The sequence below is a fragment of the Erythrolamprus reginae genome, chromosome 11, assembly GCF_031021105.1.
Source record: "Erythrolamprus reginae isolate rEryReg1 chromosome 11, rEryReg1.hap1, whole genome shotgun sequence".
In the NCBI taxonomy this organism is placed as follows: Eukaryota; Metazoa; Chordata; class Lepidosauria; order Squamata; family Dipsadidae; genus Erythrolamprus; species Erythrolamprus reginae.
In genome coordinates, this window is record NC_091960.1 from 11,107,655 (window position 1) to 11,130,068 (window position 22,414).

At 41.1% G+C, this 22,414-nt stretch overlaps 2 protein-coding genes across 3 annotated transcripts in view; both read left to right on the forward strand.

The window, feature by feature from the left end:
- Window positions 1-14,316, forward strand: part of LOC139173993 (IgGFc-binding protein-like) — a 52,831-nt gene extending 38,515 nt beyond the window's left edge. Inside the window, exons 16-22 of the mRNA XM_070763987.1 lie at window positions 650-1,245; window positions 3,697-4,261; window positions 6,500-7,095; window positions 7,575-8,136; window positions 9,687-9,886; window positions 11,337-11,717; window positions 13,047-14,316. Coding sequence (XP_070620088.1) covers window positions 650-1,245; window positions 3,697-4,261; window positions 6,500-7,095; window positions 7,575-8,136; window positions 9,687-9,886; window positions 11,337-11,717; window positions 13,047-13,337 — 3,191 coding nt within the window. The 3' untranslated portion in view covers window positions 13,338-14,316. The remainder of the gene's footprint in view (window positions 1-649; window positions 1,246-3,696; window positions 4,262-6,499; window positions 7,096-7,574; window positions 8,137-9,686; window positions 9,887-11,336; window positions 11,718-13,046) is intronic.
- LOC139173994 (IgGFc-binding protein-like) overlaps window positions 1-22,414 on the forward strand; it is an 842,349-nt gene that overhangs the window by 93,070 nt on the left and 726,865 nt on the right. The gene's annotated exons all lie outside the window — the stretch shown is intronic.

Here is a 22,414-nt window from a genome sequence, read left to right on the forward strand (position 1 = left end):
ATTTTTAGATCTTCGTATTTCAGTAATTTCTCTAGCTGCTTCTCCTCAATTCTGCTGTCTCCTGGGATTGCGATGTCGATGATCCATACTTTCTTTTTCTCCACAATCAGGATGTCTGGTGTGTTATGCTTCAGAATTCGGTCAGTCTGAAGTCGGAAGTCCCACAGTAGTTTTGCTTGCTCATTTTTGACCACTTTTTCAGGCTTATGATCCCACCAGTTCTTTGCCACTAATGGTAGTTCCGGCACAAGTTCCAGTGGATCATCTGTGCCACAGCATCCTGTCTATGCTTGTAGTCAGTCTGTGCAATCTTTTTGCAGCAGCTGAGTATGTGATCGATTGTTTCATCTGTTGTTGTTGTTGTTGTTATTATTATTATTATTATTAATTATTATTATTATTAATTAGATTTGTATGCCGCCCCTCTCTGAAGCCTCAGAGCTTTCATCTCTTCCCAAAGCCTTGAAAGGACTTTCCTTTGCCTTATCTTTCAAAATCTCTCAAGGAAAGCCTGCCACTCCTTTGATTATCCAGAACCAATGTGAATCTTTTGTTTAAAAATTGCATGAGATACATAGGATGTTTTCCCAGTAACAAAGTTCATGTCAATAGTCACTAATCTTGTTTCAACCATGCTTTCGTTAAACAGCATCCTGCCCTGAGAACAGCCACTATGAACCCTGTGGAAATGCCTGTCCAGCCACCTGCTCCGATCGTTCCTCCCCCAGCACCTGTAAGACCACCTGTGCGCCACTCTGTCAGTGTGACCAAGGCTTTGTCCGCAGCAACAGGAAGTGTGTCCGGGTGGACAGCTGTAATTGTGTTTACCAAGGCGTGACCTATAAGGCAGGGGAAGAGTTTTGGGGAGACGAAGACTGCCAGAGTCGTTGCATATGCGATGCCAATTTGGGCCAGGTTGTCTGCCAACAGTCTTCTTGCCAGGGCGAGACCAAATGCAGTGTGGTCAAAGGTGTCCGGGGATGCCATGCTGTCAGTTACCTGACCTGCCAAGCGAGCGGAGACCCTCACTATTTAACCTTCGATGGGAAGAAATACGATTTCATGGGAAGCTGCATTTACCAAATGGCCGGGCTCTGCTCCAAGGATCCTTCTCTTACCCCATTTTTGGTCACGGTGGAGAATAACCACCGAGGCAACAAGGCAGTGTCCTACACCAAAGTGGTGACCGTGGAGATCTACAACTTGGTCATCAGTATGAGCCAAGAGTTTCCCCAAAGGATCCAGGTACATAAGCTGCTGGAATGGCTTATAAATAATAAAAATAAGAGTCATTGCAAGATTCACTTTCTCAGACATAGGCATTAAGTTCTCAACATTTCTTAGTTCTTGTTGTTGCTTTATGGAGAGGTAGATATGATTTATCCAAACCAGGATGGGATGATAGTTGCTGGTTGTGCAGGGGTCAGATATGTGGTGTTGTGAGTGGTCCACAACCAGCTCAGCTAGTCACAGATTCTGAGGAGGTTGAACTGGGTCCATCTTGGTACCCTAGGCCCATGTTCTTGACAACTGAGTCAGAGATTAAGAGTGTGGGAGAATTGGAACCTGTGAAGCCTGGAGAACTTGCAGAGACTGTACAAACCCCAATGATGGTAATGTCTCAGTCAGAGGAGGAGGGAGACATTGGGGATCAGGAGCCCCTATTAGATGCCAGGGTCAGAAGGTCACGAAGCAGACAGGAATATCTTTATGGGAAAAGTTCTACAAAGGTGAGTCTATGAAAGAAAGTCAAGACTGTTATACATTTATTTTATTTATTTATTAAATTTGTATGCCGCCCCTCTCTGCAGACTCGGGGCTGCTCACAACAGTAATAATAACAGTATACAATGTAACAAATCTAATATTAAAAGAAAGTATCTAAAAACCCATCATTTAAAAATCATACAACACAAGCACACCGTACATAAACTATATAAGCCCAGGGGAGATTTCTCAATTTCCCCATGCCTGGCGATATAGGTGGGTCTTGAACAATTTACGAAAGGCAAGGAGGGTGGAGGCAGTTCTGAACTCTGGGGGGAGTTGATTCCAGAGGACTGGGGCCGCCATAGAGAAGGCTCTTCCCCTGGGACCCGCCAGACAACATTGTTTAGTCGACGGGACCTGGAGAAGGCCAACTCTGTGGTACCTTATTGGCCGCTGGGATTCATTATATCTCTAGGAAAGAGCTGACAACACCCAGACAGTATATAAGTGAGGATTTATGGGTAAACAGATGTGGAGATTCAACATTTCAATATGGAGAGCAAAGCCTTGCAGCATAACAACCTCTCCTAATCTTCTTGGATCCTGAAATCCTGGTCTTGAATGTAGCTTATGAGTAAAAACTGTCAGAGCCAAGAAGTTATTACTTTGAATTACAATCCCATTTTGGCAGGCTAGTGACTTTGCTGATAACGCCTGAATTGGCAGTCGGCTTGCACGCCGATGATCTCATTGCTGTTTCTAATATGTTCCTTTGTAAATGGACAAATGTATAAAGTGCCTTTGCTTCCAAGTCTTAATTGGGGATTAATTACCGATAAATAACCAGGCCAGAGAGAACCTATGGGACTTTCAGAGGCCAGAATATTATTGTCCCTAAGATAATGCCCCTAGTATAAATGTTGAAAGTAAATCAAATTTCTGCATAGTAAAATCCCAAGAGATCCTCCAGCTTTTTAAGACTCGTTAGTCTCAGGCAAGAATTTTCATCTGAAAAGCAAAATTGCATATGCTTTCATGGACCTCCTCCAAAACCTCAGTCTAAAAAGGCTGCTGCTTCTGATTGAGGGAAGTGACACCCAACATATTTTCCTTGCTGCAGCTCTTCCAGTCAGCGACCTACTGAAGATATTAGTGTCAAGTCTCCTACAGTAGCTCATAACCAAGAAATCGAGATTCAAAACATTAAAAATAGGCAGCTATATTGGGAATAAACAACAGAATGGAGTTAAGATACTGAATCATGGACTCCAGGCATATATATAGCGGTGGGCTACTGCCTGGACAGAGGGGGGGACACAGTTAAAATGGAGCTCCACCCCAGAGCACCCAACTTACAATGAAAGATGTTGAAATAAAATGCAGGGCGTCCTGCATAAGCCATGCCCACAACGTGGTAGTAAAATTTTTGACAGCCCTTCACTGCATATATACAGGACATTGAGTCCTATTTCTTGGTGAAGATATTAAGGGCAAGACCTCCCTATTGGTTTTGATCCAGTTGCCAACTGAATATTGGTTTCAGGGGAAGGAAGGAAGTCATTTGTTTGATATCATAAAAATATCTATTTATGTTCTAGAGTATCTTAGAAATATCTACAGAATGTTTGTTCTTAGGCTCAGAAAGTTTCATGAGAACTTGATGAGGAAGTTATTTCAGTTATCAATAAGCTAGTGTTTTAATTGCTTTGTGTAATATTTACAACTTATTTTATTTGTTATACGGTTTCACGTTCTAGTGCCAAATTTAAATTACATCTGCAATTTTCTATCTGGGTGTTTTTGGTTATGTAAAAATTAATTGTTATTATACAGCGATAGATTTCTTATTTTGCTTATTTGTCAAACAGCCCATGGAGTGGAATAAGGGAGACGATGAGTATGAAAGATAACAAGAACAAACCTTCTCTTCAGTTTGAAAGAATTGTTAGTGCCTTGACTATTTTTTTTCCCTGTATCTTAATTCAGGTCAATGGCGTCTTTGTGGAATTCCCATTTTCCTATCAAAATAAACTGAGCCTCACCCAAAGTGGAAGCTATGGCTTCATCAAGACAGACTTCGGTCTGACTGTCAGCTTCGACTGGTACAGCTATGTCAGGGTCATCGTCCCCAATTCTTATGCCAATGCACTCTGTGGTCTCTGTGGTAATGCCAATCAAGTTCAAAATGATGACTTCCTCATGAAAGATGGAACACAAACAGAGGATCCAACTCAATTTGCAAACAGCTGGAAGGTGAAAGATATTCCTGGCTGCTCTTCTGGGTGCACCAAAAATTGCCCAGGGTGCAGTGATGCTGATAAACAAACCTACCAGGGTCCATCTTATTGTGGGATTCTCACGAGCAAGAGGGGGCCTTTCAAGCGATGCCACAATGCCATTGATCCTCAAACTTATTTTGACGATTGTGTCTACGATACCTGTGTCTACAAAGGTCACCATGACATCCTCTGTCGTGCCATCGGCTCTTACATGACAGCATGTCAGAATCAAGGCATCTCAGTTGAGGAGTGGAGGTCACCATCTTTCTGCAGTAAGCCTTTTCTCCTGCATTCAAAGTTTATTTATTTATCAGATTTCTATGCCGCCTTTCTCGAGGCGACTCAACATTAAATATAACAATGTATAAGAAATCTAATAACTGTAAAATATGAAAAATTACTAAAACATTTTTATTTATTTAGTTTATTTATTTAGTCCAATACATAATACACATTGAAGAGAATAGATATGTAGTAATATAACAAAAGAAATGAATAGAAGAAAAGATATTAAAGTATAGTTGAACAAATTTGAAAGGAAGAAAAGATGATTGAGATAAGGAGGGACAATTGGACAGGGGGCGGAAGGCACACTGGTGCACTTATGCACGATATTTTAAACACTCCCAAACATTCATCTAATCCAACCATATCTCGTATCAGCTGAAGACAATCTAATCACTCACGGCCCCAATGCCCGCCAGCAAAGGTAGGTTTTTAAAGCTTTATGAAACACCAAGAGGGAATGAGTGGTATGTGCTCTGGAGGGAGTTTGTTCCAGAGGGCCGGGGCTGCCACAGGGAAGGCTCTTCCCCTAGGTCCCACCAGTTGACATTGTCTGGCCGACGGGAGCTGGAGAAGGCCGACTCTGTGGGACCTACCTGGCCGCTGGGATACATGAGGCAGAAGAGGGTCCTGAAGATAATCTCGTCCTAAGTCATGTAGGGCTTTGTAGGTCATAACCAGCATTGGGCCCAGAAACCAATTGTCAACCAGTGCAGCAATGTTGAAATGTGGGCAGATCTTGGCAGTTTCACTAAAGTTTGCACGGCTGCATTTTGCACAATTTGTAGTCTCCGAACAGTCTTCAAAGGCAGCCCCATTTAGAGAACATTGTAGTAATCGAACCTCAAAATGATAAAGGCATGAGTGACTGGGAGAAGTGACTCCCTGCCCAGGTAGGGCTGCAACTGGCGCACAAGGCCTACCCGTGCGAACTGCCCCCTCGCCACAGCCGAGAGATGGTCTTCTAAGCTAAGCTGTGGATCGAGGAGGACACCCAAGTTGTGAACCCTCTCTGAGGGGGACAAAGATTCTCCCTCCCCAGGGTAATGAACGGACAGTTGGTATTGTCCATGGAAGGCAAAACCCACAACCACTCCGTGGCATAGAAAATGACAGGGAGCCTAAATACAGTAAGAGAAATGGGAGAGTCATTTGATGAAGAGCCCCATTTATATCACAGTAGCCTTCCTCTGAGCACATATATGTCACATGTTTTTTTGCTGAATTTGAAAATTAAGGGAGACTAGGATAGATCTATGTCGGCCTTACTTTGGCCTCATCCGCTAGCCATACTCACTGGGTCTTGAATATATATATATTGTCTGCTATCCTATATTTGTTTTCATAGATTTTCACGGGTACAGGTATGACGGTCTTGGTATATTCGGGTTTCTTCCCGTGTAGGATTTGGAATTTTTTTGCGACGTTTCGATGAGGTCCCACTCATCATCTTCAAGGACAGAAACACCAGCCTGAAGATGATGAGTGGGACCTCATCGAAACGTCGCCAGAAATTTCCAAATCCTACACAGGAAGAAACCCGAAAAACGTGTGGTGTGTGTGTGTGTGATTTTTGGTCAGATATATACAATGTTCCAAGATGTGGGGGAAATGGAAGAGGGAAAAGGCCCAATGTTAAAATAAGTTGGAAATATTAAAAACAAGAGCAATCTTTTCCCCAAATATATTAAGCAATATATTTGGAAGGGATCTTGGAATCTTCTAGTCCACTCCCTTGCTCAGGCAGAAAACCCTGTATCATTTCAGACAAATGATTGTGCAATCTCTTCTTAAAATCTCCCAGTATTGGTGCATCCAAAACTTCTGGAGACAAGTTGTTCCATTGATTAATTGTTCTAACAACACTAGCATGATTATTTTTACTTCTAATCTAACAGAATAACAAGAGTTGGAAGGGACTGTGGATGTCTTCTTGTCCAACCCTTTGCAAGCAGGATGACCTATAACATTCTAAACAGTGGCTGTCCAGTATTTTCTTAAAAGCCTCCAGTGGTGAAGCACCCACAACTTCTGAAGGCAGGCTGTTCCACTTGTTAATTGTTCTCACTTTTAGGAAATTTCTCCTTAGTCCTATGTTGATTTTCTCCTTGATTGGTTTCCATCCATTTTTTCTTATCTTGTCTTCTGGTGCTTTGGAAAACAAGTTAACCCCCTCTTCTTTGTGATAATTGAATAAGCAACGTTCTCTTTATTCTGTTTTTCAGGTGTTTCTTGCCCACCCAATACCCACTATGAGCTCTGTGGCAGTGGTTGTCCAGCCACCTGCAAGGGCCTCATCTCACCCCAGAGGTGTGATGCTCCATGCCTGGAAGGATGCGTTTGTGACCCTGGATTAATTCGCAATGGGGACCAGTGTGTTCCCGAGGCAAAATGTGGCTGTTTTAACCAAGGCCGATACTACAAGCTGGGAGAAGAGTTTTTCCCCACTGCTTCCTGCCAGCAAAAATGCACCTGCATGGATAAGGGAATCATAAAATGTGTAACGTTCTCTTGTGGAGCTCATGAGGAATGCAAGATTGTAAAGGGCGTTCAAGGCTGCCACCCCGTAGGCCATGGAAGAATCATTGTACTAGGTGACACCCGTTTAATTTCCTTTGATGGGAGGCGTTTTGAACTCTATGGCTCCTGTACTTACACCTTAGCTCAAGTCTGCCAGCGCAATTCTCGGCTCCAGAACTTCACCGTGTGGATAGAGAAAGAGAAGCTTGGTAATGGTCCTTTAGTTCTAATTCGAAATGTGAAGGTCTTCATTCACGGTTACACAATTGTCCTTCAGAGGGGAATACAGTGGCAGGCAACGGTAGGTAAAACACCCATTAGACAACCCTGTGCTTTTAAGAAAAAAATAATAATCTGCCTGTTTGTTTTCTTTTAATAAAACAGATGAGTTAAATTTATTAGAAGCTTAAGGCTTAAACAGAAAAACCCAGTTTTACATTCAGCAGTGATGTTGTTGTTGTTGTTATTATTATTATTATTATTATTATTATTGTTGTTGTTGTTGTTGTTGTTGTTGTTGTTGTTACAGTTTTAATCTCAAGGGATTAAAAAAATGGGGGGCAGTGAGATTTGGAAGTTTGAATGCATTCTTTCTACTTCTGATGAACCCACTATTGCAGATTGACTGCAAGATGATAAGAGAAGCCACATTTTATTCTTTTTGCCAGGCTTGTGAAGAAGAGATGCCAATTAATGCTACGAAGCAATGTGAAATGAGCATTAAATTCTATGCATATGAAACCAGCACTGATCCCCAATTTTTATTCCTTGTTGGTACAGGTGGATGGAGAGGTGTATACCCTGCCAATGAATGCAGCTGATGGGAAATTTTCGATCACTGAAGAAGGAAACAACATCATTATCTCCACAACCTTTGGCGTCACGGTCCTGTATGATACTTCTTCATATGTTGAGGTTTCAGTCCCCAGTTCTTACATGGGTCATATGTGTGGCCTAGGTGGCAACTTCAATGGGAATCCGAGGGATGACTTCATGCTACGTAATGGAAAACTCACTCAAAATGTGGAAGAATTTGCGGCTTCTTGGAAAGTCTCTGTGAATGGTATAGTTTGTTCTGATGGCTGCGGGAATAAATGTCCCGTCTGCAACCAAGCCCAGAAAAGAAAATATGAAGCTGAGAACCTCTGTGGAATGATCCCGTCCAAGAGAGGTCCATTCGTAGACTGCCATTCATGGGTGAACCCTGCAGAATATTTTGAAAACTGTTTGATGGAGGCCTGTACAAACAGGGAATCCCTTTGTCGAAGTCTTCAAGCCTACGTAGCAGCTTGCCAGGCATCTGGGGCCAAAATTAGAGCCTGGAGAAGCTCTTCCTTCTGCCGTAAGTTTGTCGGGAGCTACTTTCCATAAAGAGCCAACTCTCTGCCTCAAATGTCTATCCTCCCATGCCTTGCCTGGCTGTTCTTATTCATGGCTGAGTCCATCCAGTTCACCCCCATTTAAATCCTAAAATCCTCTGGTGCTTAACCAAGCGCGGACGCATCACCATTCAAAGAGCTTCCAGAGTTCTTTCAGCAATTACTGTGTTCCTCCAAAAATGGGTTCCTAGGGGACAGAGCAGGCATTCCTGTAGGGAAAATGGAGTTGGGTGCGCGGCTCTGCATGCCTGATACGCCCGCATGAAATTTGTCTTCTTTCCATGCGCTGGAAGTGAGATTTTGCAGATTTTTGGCTCTATTTGCTTCAGTGAAGCAAAAAACCAGCCAAAATTGGTGAAATCTTGTACATGTATCTTCACGTGAGATTTTGCTTCTAGTGCATGCGTAGAAGACAAATCTTGTGTTGACGCGCGCATGCCCGTGCCGATCTCTGGGAACGCACTAGTAGCACCAGAGATAAGGAAACCCCCCCCCCCCACCGTGGGACTAAAAATACCACTCACCACTAGAGTGCCTTCCGTCCCCTGTCCTATTGCTCTCCTATATCTCCTATACCTTTCTTCTATTCCTATATCTCTTCTTCTGTTCTTTCATTGATATGTTCTATTACTATATCTTCTTTTCTATTCTTTCTTAGATATATTTTACTATGAGTATCTCCTCTATAACCTTCATCATGTATTTTACTATGTGTGTGTGTATATATATACCCACTAAAACTCTCATTGTGTATTGGACAAAATAAATAAATAAATAAAATAAATAAATAATAAAATAATTGTTTTGGTTAGGTTCTCAGCCCCATCTTTGATTTTTGCTCTAGGGAGAAAACATAACTCCCTAGATCAGTGATGGCGAACCTATGGATCGGGTGCCACAGGTGGCACATGGAGCCACATGGAGCCATATCTGCTGGCACGCGAGCTATTGCCCTAGCTTAGCTCCAACATGCATGTGTGTGCTGGCCAGCTGATTTTTGCCTCAAACAGAGGCCGTTTTTGGCTTCCAGAGAACTTCCAGGTGGTGGGGGAGGGCATTTTTACCCTCCCACGGGCCCCAGGGATTCCTGGGGAGGGCGAAACATGAGCCTACTGGACCCACCAGAAGTTGGGAAACCGGCCATTTCTGGCCTCCAGAGGGCCTCCAAGGGCTCAGGCGAAGTTGTTTTTGCCCTACCAGGCATTGAATTATGTGTGTGGGCGTTCGTGCATGTATGGTAACATGCACCCACGCTCTTTCGGCCCCCGAGGGAAAAAAAGGTTCACCATCACTGTCCTAGATTGTATTTTCCTCCTCTGGTAGAAGTGATGGTTAGTCAATAGCACTTCGTTAGAGCAGTGTTTATCAACTTGGACCCTTTTAGATGTGGACTTGACTTCCCTAGCCATTTAGCCACCCCGAGTCTACGGAGAGGGGTGGCATACAAATCTAATAAATAATAATAAATAATAATAATAATTTCAATCTATTTACTTGCTTCTGTTTTCCACAGCCCTCACCTGTCCGGCCCACAGCCATTATGAACCGTGTACCAGGACTTGTGATTCCACCTGTGCCTCCTTATCTGCTCCAAGTCAGTGCTCAGGGAACTGCTTTGAAGGCTGTCAGTGTGACGAGGACTATGTGTTTGATGGATCTCAGTGTGTAGCCATGAAGCAATGTGGCTGCACGTACGGCGGAGCCTACCTCAAGGTACTTTCTTTCTCCCTCGATGTGGCTGAGAGCAGAAAGGGGATTTTCCTGATGATACCTGACAGGCTACTGACTTACAACAGTTTTTTATGGACCGCTCACTCAAAGTTGTGACTGATGACTAGTTAGTATCTTTGCACCATCCCCATGGTCATGTGACCAAGACTCAGATGTTTGGCAACTGGTTCATAGTTATGAGGGTTGTAGTGTCCTGGGATCATGCAATCACTTTTTGCACCCTTCTGACAAACCAAGACAATGGCCAAGGCAGATTCAGTTAACAACTGGGTTACTAACTAGTGATGGGCAAACCTAACGGTGTTTGGGTTTGGCAAATTCGGATGAACTTTACGCAAAATTCGGCCAAACCAGAACCGAACCCGAACGGGGAATCCCTCCCACGAAGAGATTCCGGGGCTGGAGTTTTGACATCACCGGCAGTTTGCTAAGGACGCCAATGTGATCACTTCCTGGATTCCATGGAATCCAGGAAGTGATCACCTTGCTGTCCTTAGCAACCTGCTTGTGATGTCAATGTTCCGAACACTGAACACGACCCCGAACTTTGCCCGAAGTTTGAAAAAAATTCGTGTTCGTGTTCGGCATACCGAAAACTACAAAATTCAGTACGGACCCTAATTGTGCGGGTTTGGTTCGCCCATCAATATTACTAACATAATAATTGCAGTGATTCACTTAAGAACTGTGACAAGAAATATTGTAAAATGGGGCAAAATTCAGTTAACAAATGTTTCACTTAACAACAGAAATTTTAGGCTGAATTGTGGTCATAAGTCAAGGACAAACTGTATTAGTGTGGTGTATAACTTTAAAATGGGACTTTGGGAAAGAAAAGGGCCATCTGCCAGTCATATGGCCAACCTGGCAAGGCTCTATAAGCCTATAAACACCATATATTTTTACGTTGTACTTATTTAATTATTGTTTTATATTATTATTTTATTTTATAATTTATTTATAATTTATTTATTTTATTTTATTTATTATTTTTATTTTATTTACAATTTAATTTAATTTAATTATTAATTTATAACTTATAATTTATTATATTATATTTATTATATTATATTTATTATATTATATTATATATTATTATTATTATTATTATTTATTTTATTTTATAATTTATTTTATAATTTATGTTATGTTCTAATATTATTACTATACTATATTATGTTATTTTATATTACATTATTATTTTGTTTTGTTTTGTTTTATTTTCAAAGTTTTGAAACCATCCATCTATTCTTATTTGCCCAGGACCATCACACAGTACCTATTATCTTAACTCTTCTGTGAATTTCCTTGGTTATGGGACCTGCAACATGAATTTATGTCTACAATTAAATTAATTTAAAGATGGGGAGGAGGGAGAGAAGGAATGCTTTTCTGTTCTTATTGTAACTGACTCTGGGACTTTGCTCGACAGATCGGGGAGCACATTTACTCAAAGGACTGCACAAAAAGATGCACCTGCCAGTCAGCAGGGCAGCTCCAGTGTAAAGAAACCAGCTGCCAGGTTGGAGAGACCTGTGCCCTTCGGGAAGGCGTGCGTGGCTGCGTGAGGCTGGAATCTCAATGCAGACTCACTGCCGAAGCGCGTCTCACTTCCTTCGATGGAGCCTCGGGGAGATATTCCTCCAGCGGAGTCTATGACATCGCTTCTATTTGTGACCAGAATTCTCTCCACTGGTTCAGGCTGTTAGCGAGCGTCAAGAAGGAGAATACGAATGAGATTTTGGCTGGAAAAATTATCTACTTTTACTATCGAGGTGGAGTCATCCAGATTATAAACCGAGAAAGGTTTTGGGTGAGTGAAAATAAACAGCAAATCAAGAGCTAATGTCGTAGCCTTCAGCTTAATGAGGGTGAGTGAAAAAGTAGCGCCATTTTATTTATGGCAGGTGTAATCACCAGCACAGGAACATGCAGCATACATAAAAATGAAACTGGTCCTCTGTGGATCACATCCTACTTCTCAATATAGTCGCCGTTTCTCTCAATAGCAATGTTCCACTTTCAAAGGAGAGCTTCGTAAGAGCATCCCTGCCTCATAAAATTTTGTTAACTGTTCTTTGAGCCACTTCTTCACTGCAGTTTTCACTTCCTCATCACTGGAACAATGTTTGCATCTCAAATCCTCTTTCATGGGGTGGAAAAGAGGATGTAAACATTGCTATAATCGAAAGTATTGTCCTCAAACACATTTTGTAATCGTCTATGAATGTTCACCGGGGTTTCCCCCTCAGCAGCAAGGAATTCTTAGCTGCCTAGAGTCCTTCGGGAGTTGGGTGGCATAGAAATACAACAAATTAAATTAAATTAATTAAATTAGATCCAATCACTGCTCTTTGTTTTTGACCCAACTCTAAGGGGCGGCCATTTTGAATTTTCCATGTGAGTCTACCAACTTGAAAAGTAAGAAACAAAATATTTCAGAAGCTAAATGATATAATCATTTATAACTGGGGAGTAATAAATTTATAACTTTTTGACTCACCCTCGTACATTCTTCAGAATATCTCCAAACCCCCACCCTCCACAAATAGTCCTTCATATATTCTGGCTAGAGAATGTAAAAGGCACTGATGAGCTGATAGGAGAATTCACACTTTACCCTTAATTGTTTTTACATAGTTTAATGATAAACTTGTATTTTAAATTCTAATCAGTGAAACCCAAAATCAAAGTTTCGGGTTTTTTCCACCTCAAGGAAACCCCTTTCAATTACTAATTGAAAGCTTCCAAAACTATACAATAATAGCCAACAACTTCATCCAAGGAATAGGGTGGCATATAAAGATGATTGATGATTGATGATTGGCGATTGGCGATTGGCGATTGGCGATTGGCAATCAATCTGCTATATATGAATGAGTTGACTCCTGATGAAAAAAGTATACAGATGTTTCAGCAACTCTCTGCAAATGGGGAGCTTCCTATTATCTTTATCCCAAATATCTTCTTTTCTTTCTATGCAGCTACTGACTGCAAGACCTCTGATCTCTTGAAAAAGATGTTGAAATTAAGCTGAGGACTATTTGACTAGATTCAAAGGAAAAAAACAAAATGTTTAAAAATGGATGGAGGGATGTTTTCAGGTTGCTAACTCTTTTCCTACCTCAATCGTGTTTTCCAGGTAAATGGTCAGAAAAAAACGCTGCCGTATGAGAATGGCCCTGTGTCCGTGAAGAAGATTCAAGATAAAATTGTTATTGACCACGATTTTCAAGTGCAAATTTATCTCCATCCTGATGGGATGGTGACCATAGCAGCCAAGGAGACCCTCAGAGGGAAGCTATGTGCAGCCTGTGGAAACTTCAACAAGAACCATTTGGATGACTTGAAGCTGATCAGTGGAGTGATAACAAATAGTTTTGATGAAGTCCTCAAGTCCTGGGTGGCAGAGGAATTCCTTTATTGCTTCTAGACCAATGGTTCTCAATCTGGGGGTCGGGACTCCTTGGTGTGTGTGTGTGTGTGTGTGTTGAACAACCATTTCCCATAGTGTTAGGAACTAAAGCTTCTATTCTTGTGCCTTGGAACATATTTTTACAATCCGACCAATCAGGTGTTTACAGTGGGAGTGTCCTTCTGACCTTCCTGCCAATCACCTTAAAGCTCTGTTGGGAGAATTGGCGCTAGACTTATGGTTAGGGGTCACCACAACATGAGGAACTGTATTAAGGGCTTGCAGCATTAGAAAGGCTAAGAACTACTGAATCTAGGCTGTAGCAGACCACAGCAGAAGGGAAGCCCAACATTTTGTGTAGCCTATGCTCAAATATTTGTTAAGGGGAAACAGCATTTCTTGATGCTTGTGTTCTTTTGCCTAGGTTAACAGTTCTTGCAAGCCTACCTTCCTTATGCTTTACAACATACGCCTTAGTTGCAAGAATGCATTTGTTTATGGTTGAATATGTTGTTCAAATACAGGAAATGAAAAGTCCCAGTAAAGAAGCTAAATGTGTTATGCAAACTCGGGCTATAGGTTATCATTACGGCTTGAATACGCTGGAGAACAAACTGCATTTTTAAAGCTTAGCCTACGGACATAGCGAAATCGAACCAAGTTATACTTAAATCTACCCCCAGCAAAGATTGGTGTGAAAACATTACTCACCACACTAAATAATCATAAAGTAGTTTAGGCAATTGCAAGGCTGACTGCAAATCGCTCATAAGCTTTGTCATCCGCTATGTTCCCAGCTAAAGTTTTCTATATTGCAATTTTCTTTTTGTTTAATATTTAAAACTGCTTGCTTGTGCAGCACACATTATTCACTAAATATTACAATAGCTCTGTGCACTAATTCATTCAGAGATTTAACTGATGCAAATGTGAAGGAGACATAACTAAGATATTGTTTCCATTTCAGAATATAATAAAATTGGATTGGATAAATCAATGCGGCTTTCCACTTTTTTTTTAAAGCTATAAATATTGCTCACAAGACAGGGAAATGCTTCAATATTTGGTTGCTCACACTGACCACAAAATGATTGCAAATTATAAAGTCCTATATTATTGCACTTCAGCTGTGCTAGAGATCATTCATAATTTATACACTAGCAAAACTCTCTAAAGGTTTTTTTTGTAACCCTTAAGTGGGCAAAATGGTGCATCATAGCGCAACAATTTCAGAACCAAAATACAGTGATACCTCATCTTACAAACGCCTCATCATACAAACTTTTCAAGATACAAACCCAGGGTTTAAGATTTTTTTGCCTCTTCTTACAAACTATTTTCACCTTACAAACCCACTGCCGCCTCTGGGATGCCCCGCCTCCTGACTTCCGTTGCCAGCGAAACACCCGTTTTTGTGCTGCTGGGATTCCCCTGAGGCTCCCCTCTATGGGAAACCCCACCTCCGGACTTCCGTGTTTTTGTGATGCTGCAGGGGAATCCCAGCAGCGCAAAAACAGGTGCTTCGCTGGCAACGGAAGTCCGGAGGTGGGGTTTCCCATGGAGGGGAGCCTCAGGGGAATCCCAGCAGCGCAAAAATGGGCGCTTTGGCTGGCAAATGGGGTGAATTTTGGGCTTGCACGCATTAATCACTTTTCCATTGATTCCTATGGAAAACATTGTTTCGTCTTACAAACTTTTCACCTTAAGAACCTCGTCCCGGAACCAATTAAGTTTGTAAGACAAGGTATCACTGTACCTCAAATGGACTAACCTGCAGAATATGTTAATTCTGAAGCCATGACTGCCATAAAATTGAAATTTTGCAAGTTTTATAAGCATTAAAAGTCATAAAACATTTTATATCCTAATGCAAATGTCATAAAACATTTCCTGTGCTTATATGCGGTATGACACTATACAGTTCAATGTGGACTATTTGGGGGGCAGATTCATCTATGAATTTATCTCACGTTTTCTAGTCAAGACAGTACATTAGAAGTTCTGTCATTGTTGAAATTACTGAGGAATCCTCTCTGAAATGACCCAACAGGTCCTCGGTGGTCTGCTATTTCTTATCCTCCGACCAAAGTCACACATATGAATTAATTCTTCAGCACAATGTTCCTGTGCCCACTTTAACCATTGATTTATATGCAACCATCATTTATAAATATATATCCTTTGTCCGAATTTCACTCTAACTGCTTTTATCCCTCTACTTTCCCAAACACTGGGTGCATATATACTACTTGTGTCTCAATAATACTCCATTTTGCAACACTAAATTCTATGAGCCTAAGAAAACTGATCAAGAATGCAAGTTTTAATAAAAGAACTAAACAGTTGAAAATAATTCTCTGGCTGTAGAGAAAATGCTACAAGAGGCAAGGCCCATTTTATCTTTTATCGTGTCAAAAATCGCTCCCCTGTTTTTACAAAGAGTAGACCTCCACTTATGCCGAAGTAAAAGGTAGCCCAAAGGGGTAGGAAACAGTTGGGTCACTCTGTCTATAAGCAAATCAAGACACAAGTATCTTATTAATGAACCACATATTAAGCAACTGTTATGCAGAAGAAGGCACAGGTAGTTTCCTAACTTGCTTTGAATTACGCCCTTTCCTCTTGATGTTATCAAAATCATTCCCTCCCTCAAAGAGACATTCTCCACTTCCAGGTTTTCGAACTTGCTCTGTTGCTGAGTTGTGATGTTCCTCATCATTCTCTGCACCGCATCAGAAAACTCTACTGCCATTAAATTCACTGCTCTAGCTGCCAAAGGATCATATTCTATCAACCATTTTTCTGTTGAATCAGCCAATATTACAGGCTACTTTTCTGGGGAAAGGAAAGCTTATCTTTTTTTAATTGTATTACTCACAATTCCCATGCGGCTGTCTGATAGTCAATGGATAAAACTTCACTTAGCTGCATAGCCTAATAGGGAGTCTTCCGTAGATAATCATTCAAGTATGAGCCCTTAGGGAAGAGGCGCTGATCAGGCCAGGAGTTCCAAGGGTGAAACTCTAAAACACACCTTGGGAGGATGCCCTTATCAATATTTATTTCATTTTCTCAAATTTATAAGACACTCCTCTCCTGATGGACTCAGGGCAGCATACAGCAATAAAATAACTACAAAAATTAAAACTATCCCAAAATACATATTATAAAAATGAATACAAAATTTAAAAGCAGATCTAAAACAAACATACAACCATCAAACTATTGGACGGAGCAGTACACCAGGGCTCAGCGGTCTCCAGCTTGCTGGCATAAGTGTGTTTTCAGAGCCTTTCGGAAGGCCAGGTGGGTGGGGGCAGTACAAATCTCTGGGGGGATTTGATTCCAGAGGATTGGTGTCACCACAGAGAAGGCCCTTAAACTTGACCCTGCCAGTCGACACTGCTTGGCTGATGGGACCTGGAGAAGTCCGACCCTGTGGGATCTGACCAGCCTCTGGGATACATGACGGGCTGTATACAGTATGTTTGCCTATTTGAAATCTTAGAATTTCATCCTGTGTACATCGTGTTAGGGAACCTGGTTCTCTCAATCAGTTTTGGGTTATCATCTCCGTAGTATGTTTTTATTGTCTAGGTAGGCTAGATCTCATGGAAAATCAGATTCAGAGCACCATGGGGGCAGAATTGACTTCCATAGCATATCGCAAAAGTGTCAGTGTCTTCATAGGCATCCATGGTAATTGAACACCGCACACTCATATTTTGGTTTGGTTTTGTAGGCATGGAGATCCTGATCGGCGCTCTTAAAATGTGATTAAGCTGAGCTGGGAGAGATATCAGCATCTGTTTCCATTGGGAGTGATCAGAGGAAAAAGAAGTAGGGGCTGTCCTACTATCCATTTGCTGGACACCATAAATGATGACCCTGGGATGACTTTGGTGGATCTGAAGGAGGCAGAGGGGCATGGAGAGCACTGATCCATTGAATGGCACCTGAATCAGAGGTCTTCAAACTTGGCAACTTTAAGACTTATGGACTTCAACTCCCAGAATTCTGGGAGGTGGTAAACATCTAGAATAGAATAGAATAGAATAGAATAGAATAGAATTCTTTATTGACCACGCACGATTGGACACACAAGGGACTTGTCTTTGATGCATATGCTCTCAGTGTACATAAAAGAAAAAGATACATTTGTCAAGAACCATGAGGTACAACACAATGATTGTCACCAAGAATAATTTATTTTATTCATTCAATTTTTATGCCGCCTTTCTCCTTAGACTCGGGGCAGCTCACAACATGTTAGCAATAGCACTTTTTAACAGAGCCAACATATTTCCCCCACAATCCGGGTCCTCATTTTGCCCACCTGGGAAGGATGGAAGGCTGAGTCAACCTTGAGCCGGTGATGAGATTTGAACCGCTGACCTTCAGATCTACAGTCAGCTTCAGTGGCCTGCAGTACAGCACTCTACCTGCTGCGCCACCCCGGCTCTAAGCAATCAGGAAACCATCAATTTTAATATAAATTGTAAGGATACAAGTAACAAGTTACAGTCATAAGTGGGAGGAGATGGGTGATAGGAATGATGAGAAGTAATAGTAATATAGCCTTAGTTTGACAGTGGTGAAGGAATTATTTGTTTAGCTTAATGATGGCATTCGGGAAAAACTTTTCTTGTGTTTAGTTGTCTTGGTATGCAGTGCTCTATAACATTGTTTTGAGGGTAGGAATTGAAACAATTTATATCCAGGATGTGAGGTGTCTGTATATATTTTCACAGCCCTCTTTTTGAATCGTGCAGTATACAGGTCCTCAGTGGAAGGCAAGTTGGCAGTAATTGTTTTTTCTGCAGTTCTGATTATCCTCTGAAATCTGTGTCTGTCGGGTTGGGTTGCAGAACCGAACCAGACAGTTACAGAGGTGCAGATGACAGACTCAGTAATTTCTCTGTAGTTGCCAAGTTTGGGGACACCAGACCTGAATGAATGGCTGATGGTGACACTTTCACCATTTATTTATTCATGACTCCCTGGGTAAGTTCCTATCACATTTTAAGTCATCATGTGCTTTCCTTGTTCGTAGTTGAGCATGTTCGTAGTTGAGCATGTTTTTGGTGCCAAACTGTTAGAGGTTTCTTTCATAAACCACAATTAAATAAAGCATGGGTTTTGTATGAACACAGGCAATACCTTTTGAAATACAACTGGTCTAGAGACAAACGTTATATTTAGATGTAATGTAATAGAATTCCAGAAATTAACTGCTATCAATAGAACGTTTGTCCATTGTTCTGTCGGGCTCTCTGGTAGACTCCTCCCAAAAATTCACAGGTACAAATTTCAGACACGCACACGTTTGAAAAGTCAAAACAATGTTCTTTATAAGGAAAATTCACTTAAACCAAGCCCTCTTTTGGTATAGCAAAGAGCACTCGTCTCCAAACAAACTGGTAATTTGTACAAGTCCCTTATCAGGTCTGTGATACTTAGCTTGCAGCTGTGAGGCAATTCACAGTCCTTCTTCTTTCACAAAGTGAAACACACTTTGCTCTGGTTTAGTTTCAAAGCGGGGAAAAATCAGCACACAAAAGGTCAAAGTCAGTAAAGCAGTCACGAAACACAACGATCAGATAATCCTCCACAATGGCCAAACCCACAGGCTGCTATTTATAGCAGCCTCACTAATTACCACAGCCCCACCCAACCACAGGTGGCCTCATTTTCTTTTATAATAATCTCTCAGTTGTTGTTGCCTGTGCATCGCTCTCCGCATGCGTGGCTGTATCATTAACTCTTGTTCTGAATCCAAGGAGGAGCTAGATAATTGATCTCCTTCTGAGCTGTCTGCCACACTCTCCTCCTCCCTGTCACTCATGTCTTCTTGGTCAGAGGAGCCTTCATCATCAGATTCCACCGGGGGCAAAACAGGCCTGCAGCATGTGGATGTCTCCCCCACATTCACAGTCCTTGGGGCAGGAGCTGGGCCAGAGCTAACCACAACAGTCCATTATATCAGGGGTTTCCAAACATGGCAACTTTAAGACTTATAGACTTCAACTCCCAGAAGTCCCAGGGCTGGCTGGGGAATTGTGGAAGTTAAAGTCCGGAAGTCTTAAAGTTGCAAAGTTTGGAGACCTCTGTATAATATGACCATTTTGTCTCATGTTGCATTAGAGATGGCATTAGAGATCTCCAGGCTCTGGGAGAGATCATTTGCTGCTGTGAGGTTTCAGTTTTATGCCTACACAATTCATGAAGTCGGGAGACAAGTTAATATCTGTGCCTGCTGCTTCAGGCAGTTTCCCAAATAAGTTTGCTTCCTTCTCCGAGTAGACAAAGCTTTGGGAAAGGCCATCAACAGACACATTGGCAGATCAGATCAGTACTCAGTAGGTCAGAGTGGGAAACGGGCCAGCTTTATCGATTTTTGTCCCTCTTTAAATTCTTAGGTGAGCAAAATAACCTGGAAAAAAAGAATGTTATCATTTTTAAAAACATTCTGCCATTATTATTATTATTATTATTATTATTATTATTATTATTATTATTATTATTATGTCAGTACAACACAGCAAACGAGATCACTATGCTGGATTTCGTATTTCATCACCAGTCGGGCGCTTCCCAAGCACCTAGGACTGCGTGATGTAGCGGCGAATTATGTTTGCCGAACCCAGTAAAGCGGCCTTTTGCAATTGACAGATGGAGATTTTGTCAATTCCGATGGTTTTCAAATGTCCGCTGAGATCCTTTGGTACTGCACCCAGCGTGCCAAGTACCTCTGGGACCACTTTCACTGGCTTATGCAGCTCGATTTTTAGATCTTCGTATTTCACTAATTTCTCTAGCTGCTTCTCCTCAATTCTGCTGTCTCCTGGGATTGCGATGTTGATGATCCATACTTTCTTTTTCTCCACGATCACAATGTCTGGTGTGTTATGCTTCAGAATGCGGTCAGTCTGAAGTTGGAAGTCCCACAGTAGTTTTGCTTGCTCATTTTTGACCACTTTTTCAGGCTTATGATCCCACCAGTTCTTTGCCACTAATGGTAGTTCCGGCACAAGTTCCAGTAGATCATCAGTGCCACAGCATCATGTCTATGCTTGTAGTCAGTCTGTGCGATCTTTTTGCAGCAGCTGAGTATGTGATCGATTGTTTCATCTGTTGCTGTTGTTGTTGTTGTTGTTGTTGTTATTATTATTATTATTATTATTATTATTATTATTAATTATTATTTATTAGATTTGTATGCCACCCCTCTCTGACGCCTCGGAGCTTTCCTCTCTTCCCAAAGCTTTGAAAGGACTTCCGTTTGCCTTATCTTTCAAAATCTCTGTCAATGATCCATACTTTCTTTTTCTCCACGATCACAATGTCTGGTGTGTTATGCTTCAGAATTCGGTCAGTCTGAAGTCGGAAGTCCCACAGTAGTTTTGCTTGCTCATTTTCAACCACTTTTTTGGGCTTATGATCCCACCAGTTCTTTGCCACTGGTAAATGGTAGTTCCGGTATTATTATTATTATTATTATTATTATTATTATTATTATTATTATTATTATTTATTTATTAGATTTGTATGCCGCCCCTCTCCGCAGACTCGGGGCGGCTCACAGCAATGATAAAAACAATATACAGTAACAAATCTAATATTAAAGTTTCAAATAACAATTTTACATTAAAAAGCCTTAAAAAACCCCAATATATAAAAAAGCATACAGACAAATATATCATACATACAGCTACATAGGCAAGGGGGGGATGTCTCAGTTCCCCCATGCCTGATGACAGAGGTGGGTTTTAAGAAGTTTAAGAAAGGCAAGGAGGGTGGGGGCAGTCCTGATCCCTGGGGGGAGCTGGTTCCAGAGGGTCGGGGCCGCCACAGAGAAGGCTCTTCCCCTGGGTCCCACCAGATGACATTGTTTACTCAACGGGACCTGGAGATATAGGTATTTCTTGCATATTTCCCAACAGCTGGCTGAGCTCAGCTAGCATGACACTTAAGAACAGTTGTTGGAAAAAACACAATAAATTATGTTATCTGTTTTTCTGGACTTCTTCTCTTCCATTTGACATGTCAGCTGGTAATTTGATGAGAGTGATTCATCTGCATAGTTTTGCTAAAATACTCCTTGTTCATTTTAATTTTTGCAGGGATGGGATCACAGGGAGTATCCCGACAAAAGTTAATGACATCTTTGACCAGGTCGAGCACTTGAGTTATGACTTGAATATTTTTTGGCTGGTCACTACAGATGGCAAGATTCGGTGCTGTCATTGATAAAAAAACACCTCTTCTGCTTTTACGTCTCTTTTGAAGACCTATTACACATTTACTTTTTGTAATTCAGCTCTAAGCTCAGGGGCATTTGTGAAGCTCTCTTGCAAACATCAGCAATTTAGCAGAATGAATCCAGCTGGATTAATGGAGAATTTATAGCTTGATTCACCCAGTGTCCTAAGCTGTGATTTATTACATAAACCAGTGATGTTAAGCCATAAACTAGGGATGTAGGTGGAACGTCTTGGAAGCAGATCTTGTATCTGGACTCAGCCACTACCGAGACAACATGTGTAAAACAGCAAAGTCTGGAAGTGAAGTGTAGGTTTGGAGGTGATGAACATTATGTACTGTTCAAAAAAATATAAGGGAACACTCAAAGAACACATCCTTGATCTGAAGGAATGAAATATTCTCATTGAATACTTTGTTCTGTACAAATCTGAATGTGTACAACAGCATGTAAAATTGATTGTCAATCAGTATTTCTTCCTAAGTGGACTGATTTCACAGACAATTTTTATTATCATTATCATTATCATTATCATTATCATTATCATTATCATTATCATTATCATTATCATTATCATTATCATTATCATTATCATTATCATTATCATTATCATTATCATTATCATTATCATTATCATTATCATTATCATTATCATTATCATTATCATTATCATTAATTGGATTTGTATGCCGCCCCTCTCCAAAGACTCGGGGCGGCTAACAACAGTGATAAAAAACAGCATGTAACAATCCAATACTAAACAACTAAAAAAAACCTTATTATAAAATCAAACATATATACAAACATACCATGCGTAAATTGTAAGGCCTAG